Source organism: Microtus pennsylvanicus, chromosome 9 (genome assembly GCF_037038515.1).
Source record: "Microtus pennsylvanicus isolate mMicPen1 chromosome 9, mMicPen1.hap1, whole genome shotgun sequence".
NCBI lineage: Eukaryota > Metazoa > Chordata > Mammalia > Rodentia > Cricetidae > Microtus > Microtus pennsylvanicus.
In genome coordinates this window covers 92,878,169-92,905,635 of record NC_134587.1, presented here as the reverse complement: position 1 = coordinate 92,905,635, position 27,467 = coordinate 92,878,169, and the positions used below count along the sequence as shown (strand labels likewise).

Genomic DNA, 27,467 nt, shown 5'->3' with positions numbered 1-27,467 from the left:
ATGGAAATTAAACAGTACTCAAATGAATCATCAATGGGTCAAAGAAGAAATAAAGAAAGAAATTTAATACTTCCTAAAATTCAATGAAAATGACCACACAACATACCCAAATTTTTGGGACAAAATGAAATCAGTGTTAAGAGGAAAGTCCATAGCACTAAATGACTACAAAAGAAGCTGAAAGAAATCCCACATTAGGTAGTTAACAGAACATTTGAAAACCTGAGATCAACTTGTCTCCTATCAATGTTTTGTTTAAATTCTTTCCAACAAGGGAGACATGAAGATCAATTCCAGTGAAACTTGATGTGAATCACTTCATAAGTGAATAACTGAAGTATAGAGATGTGTTTGATGACCAAAGTGTTAGATCACTGACACCACCATCTGCTGCATTATCTAACTGAAAAATTGAGGCTTTGCTTAAAACAATGAAGAAGGCAGCAGAAACCTTTTAGGAAACACTCTCCTTTTTGCTCCTGCTTTTGTTTAAAGCCTGCTTGTTTGATGGGGAAAACAAGAAAGTGTGATTTTTCCCATAACTACTTCTAGAGCGAGAAAGAAACAGAATGAGCTGCAGTGGTAGTGTCCAGTGATTAGACTCTGCAGTTCTGAAGATACTCGATGACATCTCGGTTTTCACATTTGGCTCTCCATGCCCTCCTGTGGGAGAAAGTAATACAGAGGAAAAATGGTAAAAAATTGTCTCCCCGCCACACGCATTCTCAAACATTTGCAGGGAGATAGTGTAACAGTGACACTAATGGAGATTCTGACCTGGTCCAAGATCTAATGTGAAATATGGATTGTCTTAGATGCATCTAGAAACTACTACTGATTGATGCAGCTATGTCTACATGGCAGTATGGATCTCTCAAAACCCTGAGCGCAGCACAGGATGCTCAATGTCAATGTGACGTTACACGCATGGTACAGTGAACTGATCTACAAATAATCTGGAGGCCTGACAAAGGAGTAGTAAAATGTGAAGGTTCTCAAAATCTGGAGAAATTACTTCAAGTAATGGTGTAGATAAAAGCCCCAGCTGTATTTGTAGAGCTCATAATGACACTTGAGCCTTAGAAAGACTCACTGCATGAATCAACAGAACCAGAAGTTTCCCCCTTTTGAAGTTCCAGCATACCATGCTCTGATGCCTTCTAAATCACTCACGACCTTCTTTGCACATGTTATGGCTTCAGTGATGTCATCCTGGAGCAAAACTGAAAGACAGGTGTGAGGAATGACAAGGATTGTTACAGAACCCATTTTCAGTTCACATCCAGGCAACTTTCCTCTGCAGCACTAAACAGTGAATAAAAGAAATTACTTTCCAAGTGTCCATGAATTTGTGATTATTGGAGACAGAGTCTCTTGATTCTATCCAGTTGATATGCTGTAAGTCACTTAATTTATCATTTGTGAAGTCCCTAGGGGTTGAGATATACTTCAGTAGTAGTGTATTTTTAGAATTCCAGCACTGATTAAAAATTAAAGAAAATATTGTAGTAATGAAGAGTCACTAGAGGCTGTGGGACTGTCAGTGACCACGAGGGAAGTTATTCTTCATTCTCACACTGGAAAATAGACCATGCTGGAACTGTCACATGGGTCTACCAGTGGAGATATATCCTGAAAAAAAGAAAAACAGTGGTATGGACATATGGTTCAGTGGCTAAGAGCACTGGATCATCTTCCAGAGAACTTGATTCCCAGCACCCACATGGCAGCTCTCTAGGGACTGTAACTCCAGTTCCAGGAAATGGAAGCCTTCTTCTAGCTTCCACTGGTACTAGGCACACAAGCAGTGCACAATCCTATATGCAAGCAAAATACACACACCCATAAAGATAAATGAATACTTTAAGAAAGAACACAATGTACAAGTCTTCTGTGAATAAAGCTCTTCCTAGGAATTTAAATAAAAGGAGCCAGGTGCTCTAAGACTCAAGAATTGGGGCTTGAGAGATGGCTCAGGATTAAGAACACTGACTCATCTCCAGAATCTTGAGTTCAATTCCCACCAATCATAAAGTAGCTCACAGTCATCTTAATAAGCTCTGGTGCACTTTTCAGGCATGCAGGTAGAAACTGTAAATATCATAAATAAATAAGCCTTTAAAAGAAAAGACTCAAGGCTTAAGCGTTGTATTTTCAGCATAGAGAATATTGCTGCTGCAGTTTTATTCACTATAATGATAGTCCAGGCCAAAATTAATTTCTATGAATGTAGTTTTAAATAATAACCAACTTATGAACCCATGCAAATATAATTTAATTTGGGTTTAATTGTAAAACTTTACACGTTCCTATGTGAATACATATGTGCATGATATAACTCTACATGGACCTACAGCATAGATTTAAAGTCTAGAAGAATGTTTTCCGAAGATCTCCATTTACATCAACACTCTTAGCAGGCAAATTTCGAGTGATATTCCTCTTTCCCTATAGTTTCTATTCGCTTTTAATGACTACAGATGAGTCTATAAAATGCCTTCAAACACAGGCTATGTAGGCTTAAAATGTTCCACATCTCTTTTCTCTTAAAAATTTTACTAACCAACTTTAACAGAGTAGAAATGAATAGTTCACTGCTTAGAGTGCTTGACTAAAATGTAGCTAGTCTTCAGTTCAGTTCCCACCATGGCAGAATAGACCAATTTTCTTCATGCACTACAAATTACATATTACTTCTGCAACTGTATGAGTTCAAGTCGCACCATTCCAGGCCTCCACCCTGTTATAAACTTGATATAGGATTCCCTGTCAACATAAACTTCTTTTATTCTTATGAAGAATAAGTTTCATCTTAAGCAAATAAATTTATGTTATTTTATTAAGTCAAAGAATTAGATTGTCTGGACATGCATTCTAACAAGCTTAAGTCAAAAATTGACATTAGTAGTTCACTATAAGGTCTCTCAAAACTAAGAGCACATCAGTTCATATAAGTAAAAACCAGTTTAACAAAATACCAGTGAGTTAGTGATACCCTAGCATATGGTCATTTTTTTTATTCTTCACATCTTTTTTATTGATTTTTATTGAGCTCTACATTTTTCTCTGCTCCCCCCCATATGGTCTTTATTATAGAGATATCTTCATTTGTACATAATAGAAATCTGTGTAATAAAATGCATTTATTTAAAATGACCGTACAACAATAACCATAAGTATGCCTAAGAAAACAGCCAGAATAGAAATCTTCAGGACAAAATATACAGAAGGAGACTTAGAATAACGTGGCACATATTCCAGAAACATTTGTTATAAAATGACAATCCCTTAGAAATATTTTTTATTAATTTAATGATGTGTCTGTGTATGGGTGAGTGCCTGTGAGAATAGGTTTCAAAAACCCCACAAAGTTTGTATGATACCAGGTTTTTATTTTTAAATTTTCTATTAACATTTGTGTCACTGTGTGGTGGTATGTGCATGAGTGAACCTGCGCATTTGTGTTTGTGCATATAGAAGTCACAGGACAGTCTAAGGAGCTGCTCTCTTAAAGCAGTCCACATTGTTTCTGAGACGGGGTCAGCGATTGGAACTGATTTAAGGATTAGGTGATGCTTGTTGGTCAGTGAATCCCATTGGTCTGCCTGTCTCAGACTCCCTTACAGATGCATGTCACCAACTCAGTTTTTATTTGGGTTTCAAGGGTCTTAGGAGATTCTATTGTCTGAGCTATCTTGTCGGGTTCTATTTTGTTTATTCATTCAGAAATTTTGAAGTGGACTCAAGGAACCTCTGTTTGGTAGACAGGGCATTCTATCACCAAGCTATGCCTTAAGCCTATTGTCTTCCTTGGCTAGTTTTGATGTGCTTAACAATGAATTAACAGTCAAGAGAGTCTCCCCAGGTTCCTGATGTTTCCTTCAGTGTTGTCTCCTGCACAGAATCTCTGTTCTTGCATGTAAAAGCAGGTGAGTTGCTTGCTATCCTTGTAAACCTGCTTTGTATTACCACTGCAGGGTATCCCACAGGCATTCACTGCTTTGGGAGTTTTGCCGTCATTACACCAGTGTCGGCTATTGATCTGAAATATCCCATAACTGGTGCTTTGGTGTCCACGGTGGTAGGTTACAACTCCTGTGTTAAAGCTACTCTCATGTTGAGCCAAACACATCCCTGAAAAGAAAAACAATATTCATCAATAAGCAGCAACAGCAAATGATTCATTTTGGATATCAAAATTAGCTGGCTGTATTTTACAAGTGATTTACTTTATAAGTACCACCATATGATTAAATTATAAAATATGCTACCACTAGTTCAGGTCAGGTCTGGCTGTGTTATTCAGGGTAGTCTCTGGCCTCAAGTGATTCCCCCTTCCCATACCTGTCTCCCTCTCTCTGCATTTCCAGTAGAGAGAACTGCTGTATCTAGTCATCAAGTGACTTTCAAGTGCCCCCCCCCAAAAAAAATCTCTTTGATGACAATTCAGTTTGAGAGCAAACAGAAGAATTTTTTTAAATACTCAAGGAGATGAACTGGTCACACTGGTGCTCGATTTTATTCCTAGCTGTTGTTAGACAGAGGCAGACAAATCTGTGTGAATTTGAGACCAGCCTGGTCTACAAAGAAAATGCCAGGCCACTCAGTTCTTTACATGAAACTGTGCTCTAATCACTAAAGTAATATAGCTATTTCTTCAATTGGTTTTCCCTCCCACATCTATCCTCAAGATACCACTGCATAAAATAGAAACACAAATAGGGATTAGTTGAATTTTATAAACTAACATCAAATACATAGAAGATGTGACTATGAGAAAAGTAAGGATTTCTTCAGAGAAACATTCTTATACCAAGCTGAATTTGCATGTCAATTTAGAATTCTTTTTTCTTCTCTGTGTCACTAAGTATTGTAGTAAGAGTGGCGGGCTGCGTCCTGCCACCCGGCTAGCTTTACCTGAAATAATTACACAGAAACTGTATTCTTTTGAACACTGCCTGGCCCATTAGTTCCAGCCTCTTATTGGCTAGCTCTTACATATTGATCTAACCCATTTCTAATAATCTGTGTAGCCTACAAGGTGGCTTACCAGGGAAGATCTTAACCTGCGTCTGTCTGGAGTGGGAGAATCATGGCGACTCCCTGATTTAGCTTCTTTTTTCCAGCATTTTGTTCTGTTTTCTCTGCCTACCTAAGGGTTGGCCTATCAAATGGGCCTAGGCAGTTTCTTTATTAATTAACCAATGAAAGCAACAGATTACAAAGAAATCACTCCCACATCAAAGTAACCTACTTTGTCCCAGAATATTCAGTCTTTTGCTTTAGTGTCTCATTGCTTGAATTCCAGGTTGTGTACCATCTAAAATGCCTGATGAGAATATTGAAAAGAGAATGCTAGAACAGGAAAGGCTAGTCACCAGTTCACCCATCCATCCATCTCCACATATGCATTTGTCTGTTTACTTGTTCATTAAAAATCACTTGGTGAGCACTAACCTGCTTTTTCAAATCTGAAAAGCACACTAGATGTGGGAAGTTGTGAACAACTTTTCCTCATCCTCGTTTTGCAGAACAAGAGGGCATCCCAGAGTGAAGAAGCATGCCAAATAATTTTATTTGCAGTTTCAGAAGACACATTTAAGCAGCAACTGAGGAAAATAGGATCCCTGTGCCTTGCATAAGAAAGTCAAAAACTTTGAAAATTTCTCTAAGAAGGTCTATACCGTGGAAAGAGAAGTAAAGACAGATACCAATCACTCCAGACTCTCATAACTCAAGTTCTGAATGAGTCAGTTCTCGCATATTTTCTCAGACCCTTCGGGACTATTGAATGTGAAGTAACTGGACAACCTGGTGATACTCCAAGAGCACCTCAGGTCCTATTGCCTTTGCAAAGCACCAATGTCCCCTCCCATATTATCACCCCAGTATCACTGATGAAAAAACAAGAATGTTTTTAAGCAAACTAAGGCAAACACACAGGAATCTCAAAGCTTATTGACTCCAGCTCTCTCTCTCTCTCTCTGCTCACTCATTGCTTCCTTGTACCTGTTCTCAGGGGGGTGCTTATCTGATAGGGTTAAGTAGAGGAGACTTACAGTTTTCCAGGTTGAATCCCCTATAGCCATCCATTTCACTTCTTTTCATAGTTCTGGTGAACTCACAGGGCTTATAGACCTTGGAGTGGATGATGGCAAAAAACAGGAGGAACAGCAGGTTAAGAAGAGACTTCATGTTGCCTGGGATCCAGCTGTGCAACTGCTCACAGCTGGCAGGCCCCAGTATTTAAGCATCTTTTAAATCCCGGCATCCTCTAGTGGATTGTGGGCTCGACCTTTTGAGCTTTGTGCAAAGCAGGAAGTTCTTATTGATCTACAAACTTCAAAAGCATTTTTATTTTCTCCCAATGTTTGAACAGAGATGTTCTGTTCTATAGATAATGGTAAAATGATACCATTTAATTACTTGGCTCACAAATAACCAGGAGATAGCATTCTTCCTAAAACAGAAAGCCCATTTTATTTTATCTTGAGTATGAACAATATAAAGAAAAATGTTGGTTTTGTTTCCCTCCTTAAAATAAGGTGTGACTATGAAACAACTTTCTTTTAAAATTAAATATTTTCTTTTTTCTAATTGTTTAAATTCTTTTCATTGAGCTATATATTGACTTCCACTCCCCTCCATTCCTCTTTTCTCCCCTTCTACCCTCTCCCATAGTCCCTATGTTCCTAATTTACTCAAGAAATCTTGTCTTTTTCTATGTCTCATGTAGTTTAGATCCATGTATGTCTTTCTTGGGGTCCTCATTGTTTTCTAGGTTCGTTGGGTTGTGAATTGTAGATCAGTTTTTCGTTGATTTATATCTAAAACCCACTTATGAGTGAGTCCATATGGTATTTGTCTTTCTCAATATAATGTTTTCCTAGATCCATCCATTTGCCCATAAATTTCAAGATTTCAGTGGAATTTTTTCTGTTGTGTAGTACTCCACTGTGTAAATGTACCATATTTTCCTTATCATTCTTTGGTTGAGGGGAATTTTTGTTGTTTCCAGGTTCTGACTTTGACAAACAATTCTGCTATGAATATAATTGAGCAAATGTCCTTGTGGTATGATTGAGCATCTTTTGGGTATATACCCAAAAGTGAAATTCCTGGGTCTTGAGGTATGCTCTTTCTCAATTTTATGAGAAATCTCCATACTGATATGCAAAGTGGCTATACCAGTTTGCACTCCCACCAGTAATGGAGTGGTGTTCCTTTTACCCCAAATTCTTTCCAGCATAAGTTGTCATCAGCGTTTTTCATCTTGGTCATTCTTACAGGGAAAGATGCAATCTCAGAGTTTTATTTGAATTTCTCTAATGGCTAAGGATATTGAGCATTTCCTTAAGTGTATTGCAGCCATTTTATATTTTTCTGTTGAGAGTTCTCTATTTAGGACTGTAACCTATTTTTATTGGGTTATTTGATGTCTAATTTCCTGAGTTCTTTTTATGTTTTGGAGATCAGCCCTCTGTCTGATGTGGGGTTGGTGAAGATCTCTTCCCATTCTGTTTATTGTTGTTTTGTCTCATTGATCGTGTCCTTTACTTTACAGAAGCTTTTCAGTTTCAGGGGGTCCCATCAAATTATTTTCTTTGTATTTGCATTTACCATTCATATTGTCTTTTTTGTTTAAAACTATCTTACATAGACTGTCCCACAAAATGAATTTCTTAGTATTTATTGCAACCTGACTTGCTTCATCAGTGTACTTTTCTAGGCATTCTTGATAGTTTAGTAAATTTTCTATTGTTGCAGACAAGCGGTTTAATTTCTTTCTGAGACAAGGTCTCACTCTGGATCCCTGATCTATGTAGACTACAGTGTTCTTAAACTCTTCTGCCTCCTGAGTGCTAGGTTAAAGACATGTTCTAGCATGCAGAACAACTAGGCTTTTTTTCTTCTTGTTTTAAGTTTCATATTTAAGTCATTTTCTACCATAAGCAAAGTAATAGAAGATCAATATTCTGGTAATCATTTTATATAAGAAACAATAACTTTAAAACCCAGCATGATTTGTGGTCCATACCTAAAGTAATAGCTCAAACCAGTTCTCTGTGCATTGAGGCTTTCTTATAATACGTTCTTTGGCCTTTTAGCTCCAAATAAAGACACATAAACAAAATATTAATTATGAAAAGCTTGGCCTTTAGCTTAAGATTGTTTACAACTAGCTCTTGTAAATTATCCATAAATAATAGCTCACAAATATTTACTCTATTACTCACTATTATTATCCCCCCTTTTTTGAACAAATATAGTTTTCTCCCCAACCCTATACCTAGTACATGCAGTAGCCAACAACCCCAAAACAGTGTTTTCAACCCTATGGGACAAACTTTTGGGGGATATGGAGCATTCCAGCTTTCATAGGGGCAGTGTTCTCAGAGTGGGATCCTGCAAAAATTAAGTGGTGGTTAAGTTCCAAAATTACTGTCTAGTATAGTTGCAAACAATTTCTGATCAGTCAATAATTTTTGTCAGAGTTCTCATTTGGAGTTCTGGCCAGAATATGAGAAGGTGCTCCATTTCAGCAGCTGGTACACAACATGGTTTTATAGTAGCACTGATACATCACGATGTCATCTTGACTAGGTGGTATGGTTGCTGGGGGGGGCCCATCTTCTTCCTAGAAACTTCAAAGTTTACTGCAGCAGGAAAAGGATCTGTAGGAAAATCTATAGTTCATCATGGAAAACTTAAACATTATTTATATAGACACACACACAAATATATATATATATATATATATTGATATATTGATATATAAACACCTCATACATATACATGGAGGCTGAGTCCTCCTATTTCTGCCATTCGCAGAGGGGGCATTATTCCTAGGAATCCGTTGTCTACAATCCCATTTCAGATGTCCCATTTTATGACAATACAAATATCTAATATTCTGATGTTGTCTCTTACCACTGGAAATAGCTTTTCCTACCCACACTTCAGTATCAGAGTCAAGTGTCTCAACATTCATGGTATGCAAGACCCATTCATCCAAGGGTGCTGATCTGATCTTTAAATGCCCAAGGATTCATTTGCACTCAATGTTGGCATTCTCATAAGCCAAAGATTCAATTATTATACATCTAGCTTCTGGGTCAGCTACCCCTATTTATACAGACCTAGTCAGTCTTTGCAAAATGCCACTAAACGTTTGTCTCTGACCCTATTTAACCCTAAGATATGATTCAACTCTTTTTTTACAGTTCCTGAATCCTGTCCCAAGCCTTTAAAGGGACAAGGTGTGGTCATCATAAAGAACTTGATCCTGAGGATCAGAGTAAAGTCCTTCACCTAGGATTTGATCTAGGGAAATCTCAAATCCTTTTGCTTTTTCTTGTTGCTCTAAAATTCTTGCTTCCTCTTTTAAGAAGAACCTCCAAAACAATTGTGGTCCACTTTCTAGGACTGTTGAGATTAACTGAGCCCAATCTTGATGTGTGGCTTTGCTACTGAAAGCCCATGGTTTTTTTTCTTTTTTATTTATTTATTTATTAAAGATTTCTGCCTTCTCCCCTCCATCGCCTCCCCTATCCCTCCCCCTTCCCCAATCAAGTCCCCCTCCCTCATCAGCCTGAAGAGCAGTCTGGGTTCCCTGCCTTATGGGAAGTCCAAGGACCTCCCACCTCCTTCCAGGTCTAGTAAGGTGAGCATCTAAACTGCTTAGGCTGCTACAAAGCCCATACACGCAGTAGGATCAAAACCCAGTGTCATTGATCTTGACTTCTCAGTAGTCCTCATTGTCCTCTATGTTCAGTGAATTCGGTTCTATCCCATGCTTTTTCAGACCCAGTCCAGCTGGCCTTGGTGAGTTCCTGATAGATCATCCCCAATGTCTCAATATGTGGGTGCACCCCTCGCAGTCCTGAGTTCCTTGCTCTTGCTCTCTCTCCTTCTGCTCATGTTTTGATCATTTCCCTAACAAAGGACAAATACAGTTCATAAGGTACAATTTGCTTGCTTAATTTCTTTTAGATCAGTCATACATATAGGCTCCCATTTATATTCCTTGACAATCTTAGGGTACTTGGAGCCAGATACTTTTTCTGATTTTATCACTGGAAAGGCAGCCAGAACTCTGGGGAGGCTATCCTGGAGATCTTTACATACCAGCGAGGTTAAATTTTGCCTTTTTACCTTTTGTTCCTGATCATCAAATTCGATAATTTTGTCAATCTTTTCAAATATGTATGCCACTTCCTTTTATAATGTCTGGATCTCATAGAGGATTCGGAGAGATGAAGTCTGTCCAGTAGAGATAGTGTCTCATCCTTGGACATAATCTTTATAGCATGCATATTACCTTCCTGGAGAGACATTCTATCAACCAATCTGTCATACCTCTTTGACAGAGTCTGATTAAGGCATTCAACAGTGAGAATTCTCTCAAATAATATTTCAGCACCCACTGTCATTGATTGGGTTTTATGTTTCAAATTGGCTGTTTCCTTCTCTAGAGTGGTGAATTTTCCTTTAAGTAAATTACTATCAGTCTGTACCATGTCCAAAAGTATCTCAGTAGACTGAGTTTTGTTAGTTAAATTGGCTGTATCCTTCTTCATATTTCCAACCTCCTTCCTGAGAAGTATGGTTTCAGTCTAAAAAGACTGTACCATTTCTAAAAAATGCCTCATTCCTAGCCCTATTGTCAAACCATTTTTTAAAGAAAAAATATTGAGTAGAAGACTAATCCCCAGAAACAAAAATAGCAATGTAGAAGGGATATCATATATGTCTTGTAAAACCTTGCATATGGTGTAAGTAAAGAGGCTATTGAAACCTTGGATGATTAGATTTTCTGACATATTGTCCTTTTAAGTTAGCAACTTACGGTCTATATTTAGGATATTAAATCTTCCCTGTGGTTCAGTTAGCTGGATTAGGTGCAATAACCGTAACATGTCAGTAGGTGTTGTGGGCCACCTACAAAACTAATCCAATGGGACGTAGTGGTGCACATGAATTCACCTGTGCCCAGTCTGAAATCTGATTTTAGAACAGAATGCTAAAAGATAAATCACAGACTGTGTGCTCTGTGGATATCTAGAGCAATGGAATAGGCAAATGCAAATAAAATGTTAGAATGCCACAGAACAGCTGGCTCAGTTGGAGAAAGCCCTCATTTCACCAAAACGTCTGCAGTGGGAGGCAAACACTAGGGTACTTGAAGCCAATACAAGGCCTGTAAAGGGAAAAGAATTGTGGCTGCTCCATTGAAAAGCCTCTGTGCGAGATTCTGTATTAAACTGCTGGCTCCACACACAGGCCACAGCCTGCTGAGGGAAGGCTCATGCTGAGCCGGACTGGTTGCCTTCAGTAGAGCCGGGGGTTCTAAACCCAAATGTTGGGCACCGGATAAAGCTGTAAAACAATCCCACACCAGTTAAGAACTAAGGATTAATGGAGGAGATTCTTCTGTCTATGTGTTGCTTTCATTGGTTAAATAAATAAACTGCCTTGGCCTTTTGGTAGGGCAGCACTTAGGTGGGCAGACTAGACAAAACTGTATGATGGGAATAAGGGCAGTGTGGCAGATGCCATGAAGCTACAGCCTGAGACTGACACTGGTTAAAATTTTTCCTGGTAGCCAAAACATTGTGGTGAACACAGAATAATAGAAATGGGTTAGATCAAGATGTGAGAGTTGGCCAAGAAGAGGCTAAATATAATAGGCCATGCATTGATTGAATTAATACAATTCTCATATGGTTATTTTGGGGGTTATGCTAGCCAGGCAGCAGGACATGGCCCGCTCCTCTTACTACAGATTGGCCCCCAACGTTGGGGCTAAATCTACTTAGAAACCTGAGAGGGCTTAAACAGGAGAGAGAGAGTTTAATACAACTTATTTTCTGTTTGTTGGTAGCATTCCACAGAGAGAATTTCCTGACTCAGCAGCCATACCAAAAAAAAAAAACCCTGCAATCTTAAAACGTGGCTTCCTGGGCTGTGCTGCCAGTACAAACGCCAGCTATTAAGCATTTCAATGGCTTTTGTGGAACAGGATGTTTGTGTGCCCTCTCAGGATCAGGGAGAAAGTACTCTGAGACCATACCAATGGCTTGGCACTATCCACCTGGGCAGACGGTGAGATCAGGCTTAGGCAGGCTGAAGAGCATGACAGATTCCCACCACCAAACACAGATGTTTCTAGGCTGCACAGTGCTCTGCGTGGCAGATTTGGCTGTAACTCAGAAAGAAAGAGTTTATGTGCTGCATGCTTATTCTCAGAGTTAAAGTACTGAGTATGACTCCTATCTGCTGCCCCCAAATTTAGCAGAAATGGTACATCCACCATTTTGAAATTGGAGAGAAGTGGAGCCAACATCCAGAGCAACTGCAACCAAGCTGCTTATCATTTTAATAGCTCTTCAAGAGAGTAGAAAATTAAAGACAGTGCAATAGGACAGATTCAGACATACAAGGCCTCTAAATGGGTCATAGTGTTAGATAGACATACATAAGCTGAAGAGAGAAAAGAAAAAGAGTATTAAATAGTCATAAAATAAAATTAATGCTTTAAAAAGGGTTAAGTCTTTAAAGAGACAGAATACAGATAGTCATAGAATTAAAAAAGTAAAAAAAAATTAAATCATGTAAAGATGGAAAATACAGAGAGTCTGAAATATGCATATTATTGTGTTTTCTTTGAATTTTTTGACTGTAAAGATGCTAAATACAAAAATACACATTTCATTGAATGAGCTGCTAAGCTAACCCAACATGTATATTATAAAGGTATCTTGACTTCAGAATTTGGGTCTAAGAATATGATGCTTTGAAAAAGTGGTTCTTCTTTTGTTTTCACAGAGGATGAGACCCTGTGGATTGCTTCTAGACCAATATGGTATGATCGACCATGCCCTTCTGAAAGGTTGCTGTAAACACCCTCAAAAATTACTTCACTCAACTGCAGACTGAGATGAACCTGACACACAGAATACACCATAAAAGACCTAATTAACAGCGCCCCCATACAGCTCAAAGCAGTTTGGAGAGAAAAAACTATGCCCATGTTCCAAAATATTGTTTATAAATGTTCTTTACCATTAAAAGGGCAATATGATATAAATATAAATAATTTGCTTTGGTATGGGTTTGGCTTCATTAATATAAATTTAAGGACAATCTTGTTATATGTATATGTATTTCTGATCTTGATTATGGTATTGTGATTGTGTAGTTTATTTAAAAATATAATGTATAATTAGGATATATGTTGTTAATGGATAATAGTCAAGCTTGTAGTCATGTTAGTTAGATTTTCTAGATATGTAGAGACATATTTCAGTTAGGCATTCTTTATATCTTTCAAAGACTACAGAATATGACATTTAAAATGTTTACCAGCTACTTGAAGAGGAAAATGGGCATCAATGAGGCTCCTTAGCCATTTGGGCACGAAAGTGCTCTTGCCTGGACTGTTGCATAAACTGGTCATGAAGAACCCACAGAAAGAGGACTGCTGAACTTGTCTAAAAGTGAAATTGTCCTTCGGGGTTCCTGCTTTGATGGAGGAAGGTCATTGGTTAAAAAAATAAAGAAACTGCTTGGCTGGCCCTCATAGGTTAGAACATAGGTGGGTGGAGTAAGCAGAACAGAATGCTGGGAGGAAGAGGAAGTGATCTCAGACTCGACAGCTGCTCTCTGGAGCAGAGATGCCATGCTCCCCTCTCCTGGGCAGACACAGGGATAGCTCTGCTCTCTGAGACACACACGATGAAGCTCCGACCCAGGATGGACGTAGGCTAGAATCTTCCCGGTAAGACCAGTGCTCACAGATTATTAGAGATGGGTTGATTGGGATATTGGAATTAGCCAGTAAGAGCTAGAGCTAAAGGGCCAAGCAGTGTTTAAATGAATACAGTTTGTGTGTTGTTATTTCGGAGCATAAGCTAGCCAGGCAGCCAGGGTGCTGGGGACGCAGCCCGCCGCTTTTATCACTACACTGCTTCATGAAAGAGTCTGCGAGATATTCTACAGGACACAGAGAAAAAGTGACTAAACTGTCTTTAAAATTTCCTGCTTTCATGAAAAAGTCTGCTGGACACTATGGGACTGTAGGCTGAAGATGGATGCCACAATTGTACAGAAGAACTTTGGGTAACTGTCCAGGCAGTGAGATGTCTCTGTCATTTCTGTAGTTTTGCAAGTTTCTTACTTATCATTTACTTAGGTAATATTGTATCCTTCTGGAGTCTTTGATGGAGTTAAAGAATAGATATAATTATAATTTATCTGTTATGTTATGATAACAGATAAAATAGATATAAATATTGTAATTGTAATTCTTGCTTGATAACTTTTGTTATATGTAACTTTACTAAGTTGAAATGAAAGTCTTTCTTTTCTGTTTAAACAGAAAAGGGAGAAATGATGTAGGACGTTCTTCTGTCTGTGTGTTTCTTTTATTGGTTGAATAAAGAAACTGCCTTGGCCTTTTTATAGGGCAGCACTTAGGTGGGTGGAGCAGACAGAACTGTATTCTGGGAATAAGGGCAGTGTGGCAGATGCCATGAAATCCCTGCCTGAGACTGATGCTGGTTAAAATCTTTCCCGGTAAGCCATGATGTCGTGGTGAAGACAGATTAATAGAAATGGGTTAGAGATCAAGGTGTGAGAGTTGGCCAAGAAGAGGCTAGATATAATAAGCCAATTTCTGTGTGATTATTTTGGGGGTTAATCTAGCTGGGTTGTGGGACATGACCTGCTCCTCCTACTACAAGGGATAATAAAAAGAGTTATTTATTTGTGGGAAAAAAACTTAGAGATCATTGTCCTTAACAACAGTCCTCTTGTAGCAAACAGAAAACAGAGAGTCTAGCCAATGGTAAGGGAGCTAGAAGGGAGAGAGAGAGAACGCCCAGTTCCCACTGCTTTTTAAAGTATAAGAGAGTCCGGTTTTATCCCATGCTTTTTCAGACCCAGGACAGCTGGCCTTGGTGAGTTCCTGATAGAACATCCCCATTGTCTCAGTGTGTGGGTGCACCCCTCGCGGTCCTGAGTTCCTTGTTCATGCTCTCCCTCCTTCTGCTCCTAATTTGGACCTTGAGATTTCAGTCCGGTGCTCCAATGTGAGTCTCTGTCTCTGTCTCCTTTCATGGCCTGATGAAGGTTAATATTCAGGAGGATGCCTATATGTTTTTCTTTGGGTTCACCTTCTTATTTAGCTTCTCTGGGATCACGAATTATAGGCTCAATGCCCTTTATTTATGGCTAGAAACCAAATATGAGTGAGTCATCCCATGCCTGAAAAAGCATGGAATAAAACCGGACTCGCTGAACATAGCGGACAATGAGGACTACTGAGAACTCAAGAACAATGACAATGGGTTTTTGATCCTACTGCACATACTGGCTTTGTGGGAGCCTAGGCAGTTTGGATGCTCCCCTTACTAGACCTGGATGGAGGTGGGTGGTCCTTGGACTTCCCACAGGGCAGGGAACCCTGCTCTTCGGGCTGACAATGGAGGGGGACTTGATGGGGGAGGCGGTGGCGGGGATGAGGCAGAAATCTTTAATAAATAAATAAATAATTAAAAATAAAAAAAATAAAGTATAAGAGACCATGCCCCCAGTGGACTGGTATCTTAAAGGCTATCAGCTGAAGGAGCAGAAAAAGCTCTTGCAGCAGCCCAGCAGTTGCAGGAGCCTAATAGACTAGCATTTGCTCACCCCTGCTGGGTATGCTTGGTCAGTATGAAATGAAGAGTGATCCTGGCCATCCAGGGGGAAGCAGATTGGCAACTGGAGGCCACTTCTGCATGAGGACTCACAGCAGTGCAATTCTGAACCTTGCAACTTTCACAATTGCCCCAAAGCACATTTGCTCCAGTTCACTCTACCTGGTGCTTTTCTTTTACATGAAGGTAGCAACAGTAACAGAGCAGAGGAAGAAGGAGAGCTGTTTTACTTGAGGCAAGCCTCAATAGTTCCAGTCAGGTGTCCTTCCTGTCCACAGAGACTTCCACACTTTCCCCTCAAGGAAAACAGGCTTTGCTTTTTTAGCCCAACATCTGACTTGCCGCAGAGGAGCTTTGTCCCTTGGAGTCAGCAGGGTTCCTCCAAACTTCCTTGGGTCTTTGCTCCCTGAACCTGGCTCTGTGCAGCTAGCTGCAAATTCCCCAAAGACCCTCTTCATTCTTGCTTTCTCTTAGCTCCAGACTTGGGTTGCAAGTTGCCCTTTGGTCTGTTCTTGTTTGTGTGATAGGCTTCAGCTCAGGCTTAGTCTGGGACAGGGGTGCTTGCTGCTACTGCTGCTCTTGGAGACCTCTCTCCCTTCTTCTTGCTCCCACAACACAGCCTCATGGGACTCTGCTTGCAGAGAGTTTCTCTGTGACTCACAAACACAGGATAATTCTTCCCACCATTCAGTATAACTGTCTTCCCTACACCTTCTTTCTGTGATTCTTAAAATAATTTTTAATCTAGTACCCACATCTTTGGATTCCCTCCAGCTTTTGTTTACTGGAACCCAGGAACACCAGAAAGACTGGTTCTAATGGTGAATTCCACAATGCCTGTTCACTTCCCCTATGATATGGAATATCTGTGGTCTCTTGGCTCTTTTTTTAAGTACATTCCTTTCTCTATAGAATTAATCACACACACACACACACACACACACACGAAGTACCCTTGTAAAACTTTAAGACAATTCTGAAGCCATTTCTGACAATTCTGAATCCTCTCAGCCTCTGTGCCATAGTGCTTCCCTTCCTCCCCTGGGAACCAAGGACCTAACAGCTACACATGCACATTCTCTAGAAATTGGAGCAAGATAACTTTTAAGATGTTGACTCAGTTTCTGAACAATTACCCATACACATATGTTTTGATTCAGTCCCCTGGGAAATGGGGTCAAAATGACCTCTTATCTCATCTGATCTGGCAACAGCTCTTCAGCCAATTATGGGTAATAGCCCTTTCGAAAAAGCCAATCATAACAGTTAAAGAACAACCCCCCTTGCTTCTACTTTAAAAGGAGCCTGTACCAACTTTTTGAGGTCTCTCGGCTTCCCAAGTGCTGAGGGACCCTGTCATGACAGAATTAATAAAATCCTCATGCTTTTGCATCAGCTGTGGTGTGAGAGGTGGTAGTTGGGGGCAACTCCACCTCGGTGTTTGGACGCTAGAGTCCAATACCCTTTACTTCTCCTGTTTTGGTAAATCTTATAGCCCTTAACTTCATTTCTGGGATTTTGTAATTTTTTTATAGTTTTTCAAGGCAGGGTTACTCTGTAGCTTTGGAGCCTGTCCTGGAACTAGCTCTTTTAGACTAGACTGGCCTCAAACTCACAGAGATCTGCCTGCTTCTGCATCGTGAGTGCTGGGATTAAAGGCGTGTGCCACCACCGATTCTCTAAAGTATTTTATAAGCTGGTACCCATACCTCTGGTTGTCTCTCTAGGTTTAGATTTCTGAAACATTGTAATCTTGAATCTAGGTCTGATTAAGGAGCTGGATATAAGGGTGGATTCTACAATGCCTGTAATGCCTTACTGGAATGTCTTGGCTTTTTTTTTTTTACAGAGAAAATACACAGATAGAGAGAGAGAGACAGAGAAAGAGAGAGAGACTATCCTTTTCTTCCTGACTCTATATATTTTGTAGCATGAATTCTGTTTGGTCGTCTTAATAAAAACTCTGAGTCACATATTAGGGTGAATACTGAAAAGTCAGAGAAATAAAGGAGCCAGTCACTAGAGAGACCTTTTAACTCTAGCAAATCCTCAGGCCAAAATGGACAAGATCCTCTGTTCAGGAATCCTTAGACTGATTGCTGTCTGTAGGAAACATCAGGCTGAACCTGAGCTCCTGTCTCCTATTCCTCTGTAAGCCCAGTCATGTTTTCTCATTTCCACTCCTTAGTACTGGGATTAAAGGTGTGAGCCAGCATGCCCTGGCTGTTTCTCTTTAATACTAATTCAATCTTGTGTAGGCCATGGTGACCTTATACACAGAGACACCCTCCTGCCTCTTTTATTCAGAATGCTGGGATTAAAGGGTGACCTACCACACACCTATCTATTTATCTTTTAGACTGAATCAATCTTGTGTAGGGCATGGTGACCTTGAATTCAGAGCCACCAATCTGCCTCTGTTTCTCTATAGTACTGGGAATAAATGTGTGTCACCACTGCCTGTCTTTTGTATCTCTGCACTCTGATCTTCAGACAACCTTCATTTATTATTGCAAAAAAATTAAAACACATCCTTCTCCACTTCACTTTCTTTGTGGAGTTCTCAAACAAATTTTATTAGCTAGTACACACACCTCTACATTTCTCTCCAGGTTTTGCTTGCTTGGACTCTATAAAACTGAATACAAGGATTTTCAAGAGATTAATTATTAGGGAGGTTTCCACAACTCCTATTCTCTTTCACTAATGACATAGAATATCTAAGATCTCCTTGACCATATTAAACTACCCTTATTTCTTTATGTACTTAAATAAACATATGCACTAATACAAACAAAGAGGGAGAAGGAAAGACAGAGTTGCTACAATGCACATATTTTCTTATAGGGACTTTTTTGTTGATTTTTGTTTCCTTTTGTTTTTACACAGTTTTATAATCTTTTGTTTAATATTTTATCTTTTAGTTTAAGAAATTATTGCATGGATGAAAGCATATATGCACAACTTTCATCAGATTAATATTTATTAACATTTCTCTATGTATAGATCCAAAAGTCTATGAATCTACTGATCAATATATGAATCCATAGGTATGTTTGTACCTATGGATTTTACACCATCTAGCAACTCTACATAAACTTATGTAACCCTATGTACCTATGAATCTATGGATCCCTGAAACTATCTTTCTAAATATGCATATATTCTTATAAATAAATATGCACATAGCTGTGTACAAGTTAATGGGAACCCATTTGTGTATTAGGGAAAAGATCCCAATACTCTGCCTATATTGGTGTTCAAATGAATCCTCCCATGTTATTTCTTTGCATTTACCAAGCACTTTGCTATGGTGACAAGGTATAAACAACACGGCCCTTTCTTTCCAGGCCACCCAGACATAAATAAATCACACAGAAACTAAATTAATTACAATGCTGTTTAGCTAATAGATTAGGCATATTCCTAACTAGCTCCAATATTTTAAATTAACCCATCTCTATTAATCTGTGTGACACCAGGAGACTATAATCAACAGCGAAGGGTCAGGGGTCTTACACCTTTGGGAGTTACATGGAGTCTCTCTGACTCCACCTATTGTCTATCTCTGTCCAGACTTCCTGCTTGGATATTTTTCTGCACTGCCATAGGCCAAGCCAGCTTCTTTATTAATCAATGGCAATAAAACATATTTTAGCATACAGAGAGGAATCTCACATCAATAGGAGGGGAAATGATAAAGTGTCCAAACAGAAGGAAAGAAGTCATGTCCAATATAAGAAAGTTCACTGACAAGTGTGTCAGGCAAAAAATTAGACAGTTGTCAGAAGGGATCATCCACTCTTCTGTCGGTTGAGGTGGGGCTGAAATCAACATAAATCCATATTGGTTGTGAAGTCACTGCAGGTGTTACTCAGGAAGCTCAGTTTGTCGATCTGCAACCAAATCACAATGAAAGATGAAGGCAAAGATCTGAGGTTTGGGTAATCTTTGTTTTTGCAGACCAGGTCCTCACCACTTGACTCCATAGAAAGAGTTTGAGTGGACAGAAATTGAAAAGTCGAGTGTTTCCCCTGGGAACCCATGTTTTTTTGCCTTTGAGATCTATGCACTCTTTGGTGCTCAAATATTCCAAGTGAGTTTAGTGAACGGGCAGGGAAGCCTGTCCAGGGTCTTGAAAGAGGGCTGACATGGCTCGAGCATGGATCCAGGCAGTAGGTGCTAGAAAATTAGAAAATTTCCGCTGCCCTTCAGAATAGGAGTCACTCTTGGTCACTGCAGCACAGTGGCTGAGAGGAATTCCAGTAGAAAGAGAGCATCCTAGGTTCACCTGCGAGAGTAACTCTTCTTGTAATCCCTGAGGGCCTTGGCCATGAGAGGGGTCCTTTTCTTTGCCTGGGTCTTGGTGCTGCCTCCTGCTGGCAGGCGGGGAGCTCTCTGCAAGTGGCAAGGGGCCAAGTCTTCAGGGAGGCTGTTCTTGTCAGAGGAGGCCTCCCCTCCTGGTCCAGATTCAGTCTGCTGTCCTGAGCTGCCATTATTGGCTTTGAAGGTCAGTAACTTGGTTTGGCGGCTTTGTGGCTTCTTGGCTTCTCTGCTTTGGATGCGGGCTTTCAGGGCTTGCAACCTGAGCTCTTGGGACTTTTCCAGCTGAAGGTGTGTCTGGGTCTCAGTCTGCATGGGATTTGCCTTGGCAGTATGAGTCTGGGGCAGGGATTTCTCTACTTGCTGCCAGGGCTCAGCTTTGTCTCCAGCTGGTTGGCACTGAGTTTCCAAGGGGCAAGAGGGCACGGCATGGTGCCCTTCCTTGGATTTCTTAAGGAGCCTGGAAGGTGCACGACCCGAATAGACTGGCGTTCTGAAGTTGACCCTGTGTGCCCAAGTTGCTTCTTCTTGATCAGTGTGCAAAGAATATTGCTCCGGGCCATCCAGGAGGGAGTCATCTTGGCAAGTGGAGGCCACTTCTGGAAGGGGACTCACATCAAGGCAATTTAGCTCCTTGCTGCTGCAAGACTTGCCGAGAGGCGTCTTTGCTACAGGGCGCTGGGCTTCAACTGTCCTGGTACATTTCTTCTTGCTCTTGCATGGAGGCTGTGGCAGGGGCAGAGCAGAGGAAGCAGAGCTGTCATAGTTGGAGCAAGCCTCAGAAGGCTCAGTAGGGTGGTCTTGCAGAATACAATGTCCTGGCCTCTCTCTCTGCAGAGGAGAAAGGTACTGCTTTGCTGGTCCAGCATCTGACTTGCTGGAGAGGAGCTTGTCTTCTTGGAGCTGCCTGGGCTCCTCTACAAGTCCGCGGGAGCACTTTGCTACCTGCGCCTGGCTCTGTGCAGCTAGCCTGGGGTCCCCACAAGATGTGCTGTGCCTTTTGCTTCCTCTTGCCTCCGGCTTCGTGCTGCGAGTTGCCCTTTGGTCATGGCTTGTGTGTTTGCTTAGGCTCAGCCTCGAGCTTAGTGTTGAGTTTGGGCTCTGTCTTAGGCCCGGACTTGGGTGTTTACTGCTACTGCTCACCTCCAAGATCTTTCTCCCATTTTCTCTGTCTTCCTTAGACCTGGGCTCATGGGGCTTGTCTTCTAGAGAGTTTTTTGACGACTCTGTCATGAGGCTCGCCTGAATGGCAAAGTTCTGTATGTCTGACTCAGACTGGGGCCCAAACTGGGACCTTCTTGACCACAGGGTGGCAAATTCCTTGGCAAAGGGGACCAGGCGCTGCTCTTTCCTCAAGAGTTTGATGGTCTGCCTAAAGCCAATCTTCTCCAGGGTGTCACATAGGATGGGCTGAGAAGAGAGTTTCTTCAGGGTTTTGTAGAGTTCGTGGGGCTCTGTCTCCCTGTACAGACTCTCCCGCAGCTTAAGCAAGGTTTCCAGGTGATGGGCAAACTCCAGCTCCACTGCTGAGGACCCCATGTGGTATCCCAAGAGCAGCAGGCTTCACTGGGCTACCCCTCTGTCTGGGGACTTGACTGGCCTCTCTGAGTCAGAGGGCAATGCTCTGTGGTGGCCTGGTGTCAGCTGGCTTTCCTTGTGCCTACTGCTGCTCTGCTTGCCCTTGCATTTAAGTAGTAGCTGTGCCACACCTCCTTACCACTATTCAATCAGCTTCCTAGGCTGATTCAGCTGGCCCCGCCCTTTCTGTCTTTCAGGTCTGATGGCCATGCCCACTCCTTAGCTCTCATGTCTTCCTCTGCTTCCAACAAATGCCAAGTCCACAGACTCAATAGGTACAAGAACACTGCCTCCCTTATGGGTGATCCCTTCCACCTGGGAGCCCCTTTAAATTTTTCTGATTCCTCCTGGGATAGTGAGCTGAGCTCACCAGTGTTAAAGTTAAGCATAGTGTGCATGCCATGTATTGTACCTACTCACACAGCATGAACAAGTAAGGGTTAATGGGTCCAGCAAGGCTTCTGATCTGAGCTTCATTAAGTCAAGAACTTTGCTCGGTGGGCTTGGTAGTCATAGCTGCATCACCTTGTGGCCACCTCCTCCCTCTCTCTCTTCTCTTTCCCCAAACCAGCTCTACATTAAGGTTTAAACAGGTGCTTCCATGAATAGCCACACCACAAAGTTTCATTTGAGTTTTCTGATTTGGGTCATTGGTTCTTTCTTTCCAAGGTTATACTGTGATTACTTTACACTTTGATTTAATCTCTCTCTCTCTCTCTCTCTCTCTCTCTCTCTCTCTCTCTCTCTCTCTCTTTCTTTCCAACTCTGTGTGTGAGTGTGTTTGTGTGGACACAGTATTCTTTTCTCCCCCTGTTTATGTTTCACTAAATCTCACTCCCTTTCACTTGTTTTCTGTTATTTTCTAATTTTTTTATAAGCTAGTACCCATACCTCTGGTTTTCATTCCAGGATTTGATTGTTAGATCAATATGATCTTGAGTCCAATCTGCTCAAGGGATTGCATCTAAGGGTAGATTCCACAATGCTTGTAATCTCTTCCTAATGAGGTGGATTATCTAAGTGGATTATCTATGATTTCTTGGTTCCTTTTTATTATCCTCCATCTTTATTTACTCATTTACAAACACACACACACACACACAACTCACACACACACATTTCTTTTAATCACCTGATATTGTTTATTTTGTAGCACAGACTCTACTTGGTCTTTTTAATAAAAACTCAGAGCCAGGTATTGGAGTGAATGGTGAAACATCAGTGAAATAAAAGAGCCAGTCAGTAGCGAGATTTTTTACCTCTATCAAATCATCAGGCCAAAGTGGAAAAGATCCTGTCTTCAGAAATCCTCAGACAGAATGCTGTATCTAGGACACTTCAGAATGAACCTGAACTCCTGTCTCCCTCTACCCTACATTCCTCCCTCAGCCCAGTCATAGCTTTTCTCATGTCCACTTCCCTAGAGCTGGGATTAAAGGTGTGAGTCACCACCCCTCCGCTGTTTCTATTGTAGACTGATTCAATTTTTGCAGACACACCTTGGTGGCCTTGAACTCACAGACATCCCTCAGCCTCTGTCTCCATACTGCTCGGAATAAAGATGTATGACAAGACTATTTTGTCTGAATATCTATCCAGTGTTGCTACCCTCACACTGTCTTCTTCTGGCAACCTTCATATTTTAAAGCAAAAACAAAATATCCCCACACACCCTTCTTTTTTTTGGAACTTAATTACACACACACACACACACACACACACATATATATGTGTGTGTGTGTGTGTGTACTATTTCTGTCCACATGTTTGTTGACCAAGTGCTATTCTGTTGACAGAGGTTTCTGTCCCAACCAGTCCTGCAGTCATTCAGTTCCAAGAAACACACAGAGGTCTACAGTAATTATAAATTTATTGGCCGATTAGTTCAGGCCTCCTATAACTATTTCTTATAAGTTACATTAGCCCATAATTCTTGTCTCAGTTAGCCACATGGCTTGGTACTTTTTTAAAGTGAGGCAGTCACATCTTTCTTCCTCTGAGGCTTGGTCACAACTCCAGACTAAACTTCACTCTTTCCAGAATTCTCGTTGCCCCACCTCTACTTCCTGCCTCTTCACCCCAACTGTACTTGCTGCCTGGCTCCTGTCTAATTAGCATTTATTTAAAATATAAGTGACACAGTACAGACCACTGTCACACATCACTTATAACCCCCACACACACACTTTAAAAAAAAAACAAGAACTCTGAATCTAATATCCTTTCTTTAGCTTTTCTCCTGACCATTATCCGTAACAACTTGTAATCAACATTCTAAACAAGGGAAAATATCCATGGTCCATTTTTTGGGATTGTGGGCATAGTTTTTCACAATACTTCCTGCTGATCAGGGGTGCTGATAATCTTATGTGGACCTAAAAAATTTAGAATTATGGCCAAGTCCTGACTGGAGTTTCCTATGAGGCTCCATCATCTCAGGCAGCACTCTTGAATTTGCTCTGGATGTAGAACTCAGATATCTGGCCATCTGCTCCTACCAGAGATTTCTCAAAGTGTCTTCTTTGATCAAACCTGAATTTTCTTAACTCAGAATGAACTCACAGCTTCCATTTCCTGTGGAAATAAAAGAAAATCCTCTTCTCCAAAATAACACACCTTTTTCCTTCAAATTTGAAGTCTAGGTATTTTAAAAATACCTATCTTGATTAATTCTGCAGCATTTATAAACACATATCTTTTAGCTGCAGTTGCTCCTTTCTCAGCATTCAAACACTTCAATGATAACATAATAACATGCAGTATCAAGACTCTGTGTATTTTTCATCTTTATGTGGCTTTGGTTTAACCTCTATTTTTTTATTTTTATTTTTAATTTTTGGCTTTTAGACTCAGGGCTTCTCTGTTTATCCTTGGCTGTCCTAGAACTCCCTCTATAGACTAGGCTGTCCTTAAACTCACACAGACATTCCTAACTCTTCCTCCCAAGTGCTGGGATTAAAGGCGTGTGGAATCACTCCTTGAGCTCACAGAAATCTGTGTGTCCCTGTCTCCCAAGAGTTGGGATTAAAGGTTTGTTCTACTACACCTAAATATTCTCTTTCTTATTTTAAGGACTTTATCATTGTTCTTTGTCTGCCAAGCCTACATATATTTTGAAAAACATTGTAAACCATTTAGAAGTTTTTCTTTGTCTTTGAATCTATCTTTACTGTATATCTTTCTACTTCTGAATACATGAGTCTTTAATTTGTTAAGCAATATAGCTGGGATTAAAGCCATGGCTTTGACAGCTGGATTTAGCCCATTCCTTAGCTTAATGAGATTCTAGCCTCATGGTTGAGATACCATCTGGAGCCACTTTTACTGCCTCAACTCCATGGCATTTCAAGGTCCCTGCCACCACCAAAAAGCATATGGTCAGGTTTTCATTAACACCATTTAAGTGTTTCATGGGGTTGGACCCAAGAGTTCAAACACCATGAAGGAGTTGCCCCCAGAGACCACTCTCACACCACAGCTGATGTAAAAGCACGGAATTTTATTAATTCTGTCATGACAGGGTTCCTCAGCATTCGGGAAGCTGAGAGACCCCAAATAGCTGGTACAGGCTACTTTTAAAGGAAAAATCCATAGAAGCAAGAAAGGTTGTTCTTTATTATGATTGGCTTATTGAAGATGGCTATTACCAATAATTGACTGGAGAGCTGTTGCCAGATCAGACGAAGTAAAAGGTCACTTTGATCCTGTTTCCCAGGGACTGAGTCAAAACACATGTGTGGGTAATTGTTTAGGAACTGAGTCAACATCTTAAAGGTTATCTTGCCCCAATTTCTGGAGAACATACGTGCATGTATAGCTGTTAGGTCCTTGGTTCCCAGGGGGGAAGGGAGGAACATTATTGCTGAGACTGAGAGAGCTCAGAATTGCCAGAAATGGCTTGAGAATTGTCTTAAAGTTTTACATCCTCTCCTCTTATTTGGTCAAATATATCAATCTTGAGATATTAGTAATTTTGGGGGACTAATTGGATTAGTACACAGAAATTAGCAGTATCATTAGAGACAGAAGCAGAAACATAAGGGGTTAAACCAGTGTTGTAGGACCATCATAGATCAATAGAAAGCACCAGGTACCAGTTTCCTGTCATCCAGGGACTTGGGAGAGTTAGGTTTGTCCCCAATTACAGGACATATGAAAGGTGATATTGTTGAAACTGTCAGATAAGGCTATCCCCTCGTAATAGGGAGGTCCTGCTGACAGGCATAGCCAGCAAGATTGTGTCAAGCTGGGGTCAGTACTATTTAGCAAGGAAAAGACTCGAACTATCAGATAAATAATCGCTGGCCTGTATTAAAGGGCACCAGCAGTGAAGCAAAGATAGCAGAAAGATTCTTAGGACTTGGAGTGGGGCCCAGAGCCCTGGCAAAGGGGCTACTTCGGCCAGGGCTAGCAGGCCCTAATCAAGCAATACCGGGTTGGGCCCTAGTGGTATGGTCATGGGAGTTGGTACAACAACTAGCAGGGTGAACAGAATCCCTATCTCTTTCCTTTCTGGGTCATATAACCACAATCCCCCAGTATTGCCTGTTAACCAATTAGTTTTTTTTTTCTCTTCAGTGAAGGTGATTGTGATTTTAGACTCTCCTAGTGTGGTACGGGTGGAAGAGACTAAGTCCTTTTTGCTAACCTCCAACCAGGAGACACTGACACTGGTTTTACATTCCCAGGCAGAACAATAAAATACTTCACACACACACACACACACACACACACACACACACACACACACACACACACTGTCGAGTTTGCTTAACCCCCAGACAAATATACCATTCAGAATATCTGCATGCAGGATAAGAGTTTCTGGGGGTTGCTAAAACACACATCAAAAATTAGATGAACTCCAGTGGCTCGCCTTAAGGCTTGCCCAGACTCAAAGTTAGTTGGGATCCAAGCTGCAATAGCATCCACTTTGAGGGTAGTAGGTGTCATAAGAAGCACGGTGTAGGGTCCCTTCCAGCAAGGTTTAAAGTTCTGAGACTGGTGTCTCTGAATGTACACAGAATCGCCAACCTGGAAAGGGTGTGAGATCTCCCTGTGCTTGGGCTGGTGTTGGGACATGCCAGCAGAGAAGCAGGGAGCTAGGGCACCTTTTGGGGGGGCTAGTCTGGAGGTGGTCCAAACCACCTCTCTAGCCTGTGAGAAAACCTGCCAAGTCAGTTTCTGGGGTGCATAGGGATTGTTACGAATGGGTAGGGGTATCAAACCAAGGACTTGAGGAGGCATGGATTATGGCACAAACAGGTATGAACAGGCAGCTGCGGTGCTGGCTGTGGAGTGTTGCACTTTTCTCACGTCCCTCCAGATATACCCAAGGCGTCTCAATTCTGGAACAGATGTGAGATTTCCAGATGTCCTGGCTGGTTCAGATGGATAGGTAACAGTCTAGGAAGTACAGCATTAGGATTATATACTGTTTTATATAGGATCCCGAAACAGGTGTTTCAGACCCAGAACAGGACAAAGGAAGAAGGGGGCTGCCCAGTCATTCCTGCCAATCTCTATGGCTAAATTTGTCAGATCAGAGTCTCTCTTTTTGTTTTTTTTTTATCTGACCTAAGCTCTGGGATCAGTAGGTACAATGTTCAATTAATCCCCAGTCTTGCCGACATCCTGACTTATCTGGACAATAAGGCAGTTTTACCATCAATCCCGATTACCTTGGGCAGGCCAAACCTCAGTAAGATTTTCTTTTTTGAGGGGGGATCTTCTTAGTCCTGGTAAGGAAAAAAAAACTTATCTGCCATCCATAGAGTTTGCATCAAAAGGGTGGATGTCCCTGTAAGTAGGCTGCTCAGCTTGACCACCATTGCTGCTCCACCTTCTTCAGCAAATCTTACCAAC

General features: G+C 41.0%; 1 protein-coding gene across 1 annotated transcript; it reads right to left on the bottom strand.

Annotated features, from left to right (window-relative positions):
- Positions 1 to 226: 226 nt before the first annotated feature.
- On the bottom strand, positions 227 to 6,195 carry LOC142856921 (putative lysozyme C-2). Its single transcript, XM_075984553.1, has 4 exons — positions 6,060 to 6,195; positions 3,970 to 4,134; positions 1,145 to 1,223; positions 227 to 663 (listed from the first exon to the last, which is right to left on the bottom strand). Exons 1-4 carry the CDS (start codon positions 6,193 to 6,195, stop codon positions 597 to 599), a joined length of 447 nt encoding a protein of 148 aa, XP_075840668.1. The 3' UTR covers positions 227 to 596.
- Positions 6,196 to 27,467: the final 21,272 nt, after the last annotated feature.

Excerpts from the sequence above, each read along its gene's own strand:
- LOC142856921 (XM_075984553.1), bottom strand. The coding sequence starts at position 6,195 with ATGAAGTCTCTTCTTAACCTGCTGTTCCTCCTGTTTTTTGCCATCATC. Across the intron at positions 4,135-6,059 it reads GGGATTCAACCTGGAAAACT|GGATGTGTTTGGCTCAACAT; the intron begins GTAAGTCTCCTC and ends TTTTCTTTTCAG. Across the intron at positions 1,224-3,969 it reads CTGTGGGATACCCTGCAGTG|TTTTGCTCCAGGATGACATC; the intron begins GTAATACAAAGC and ends CCTGTCTTTCAG.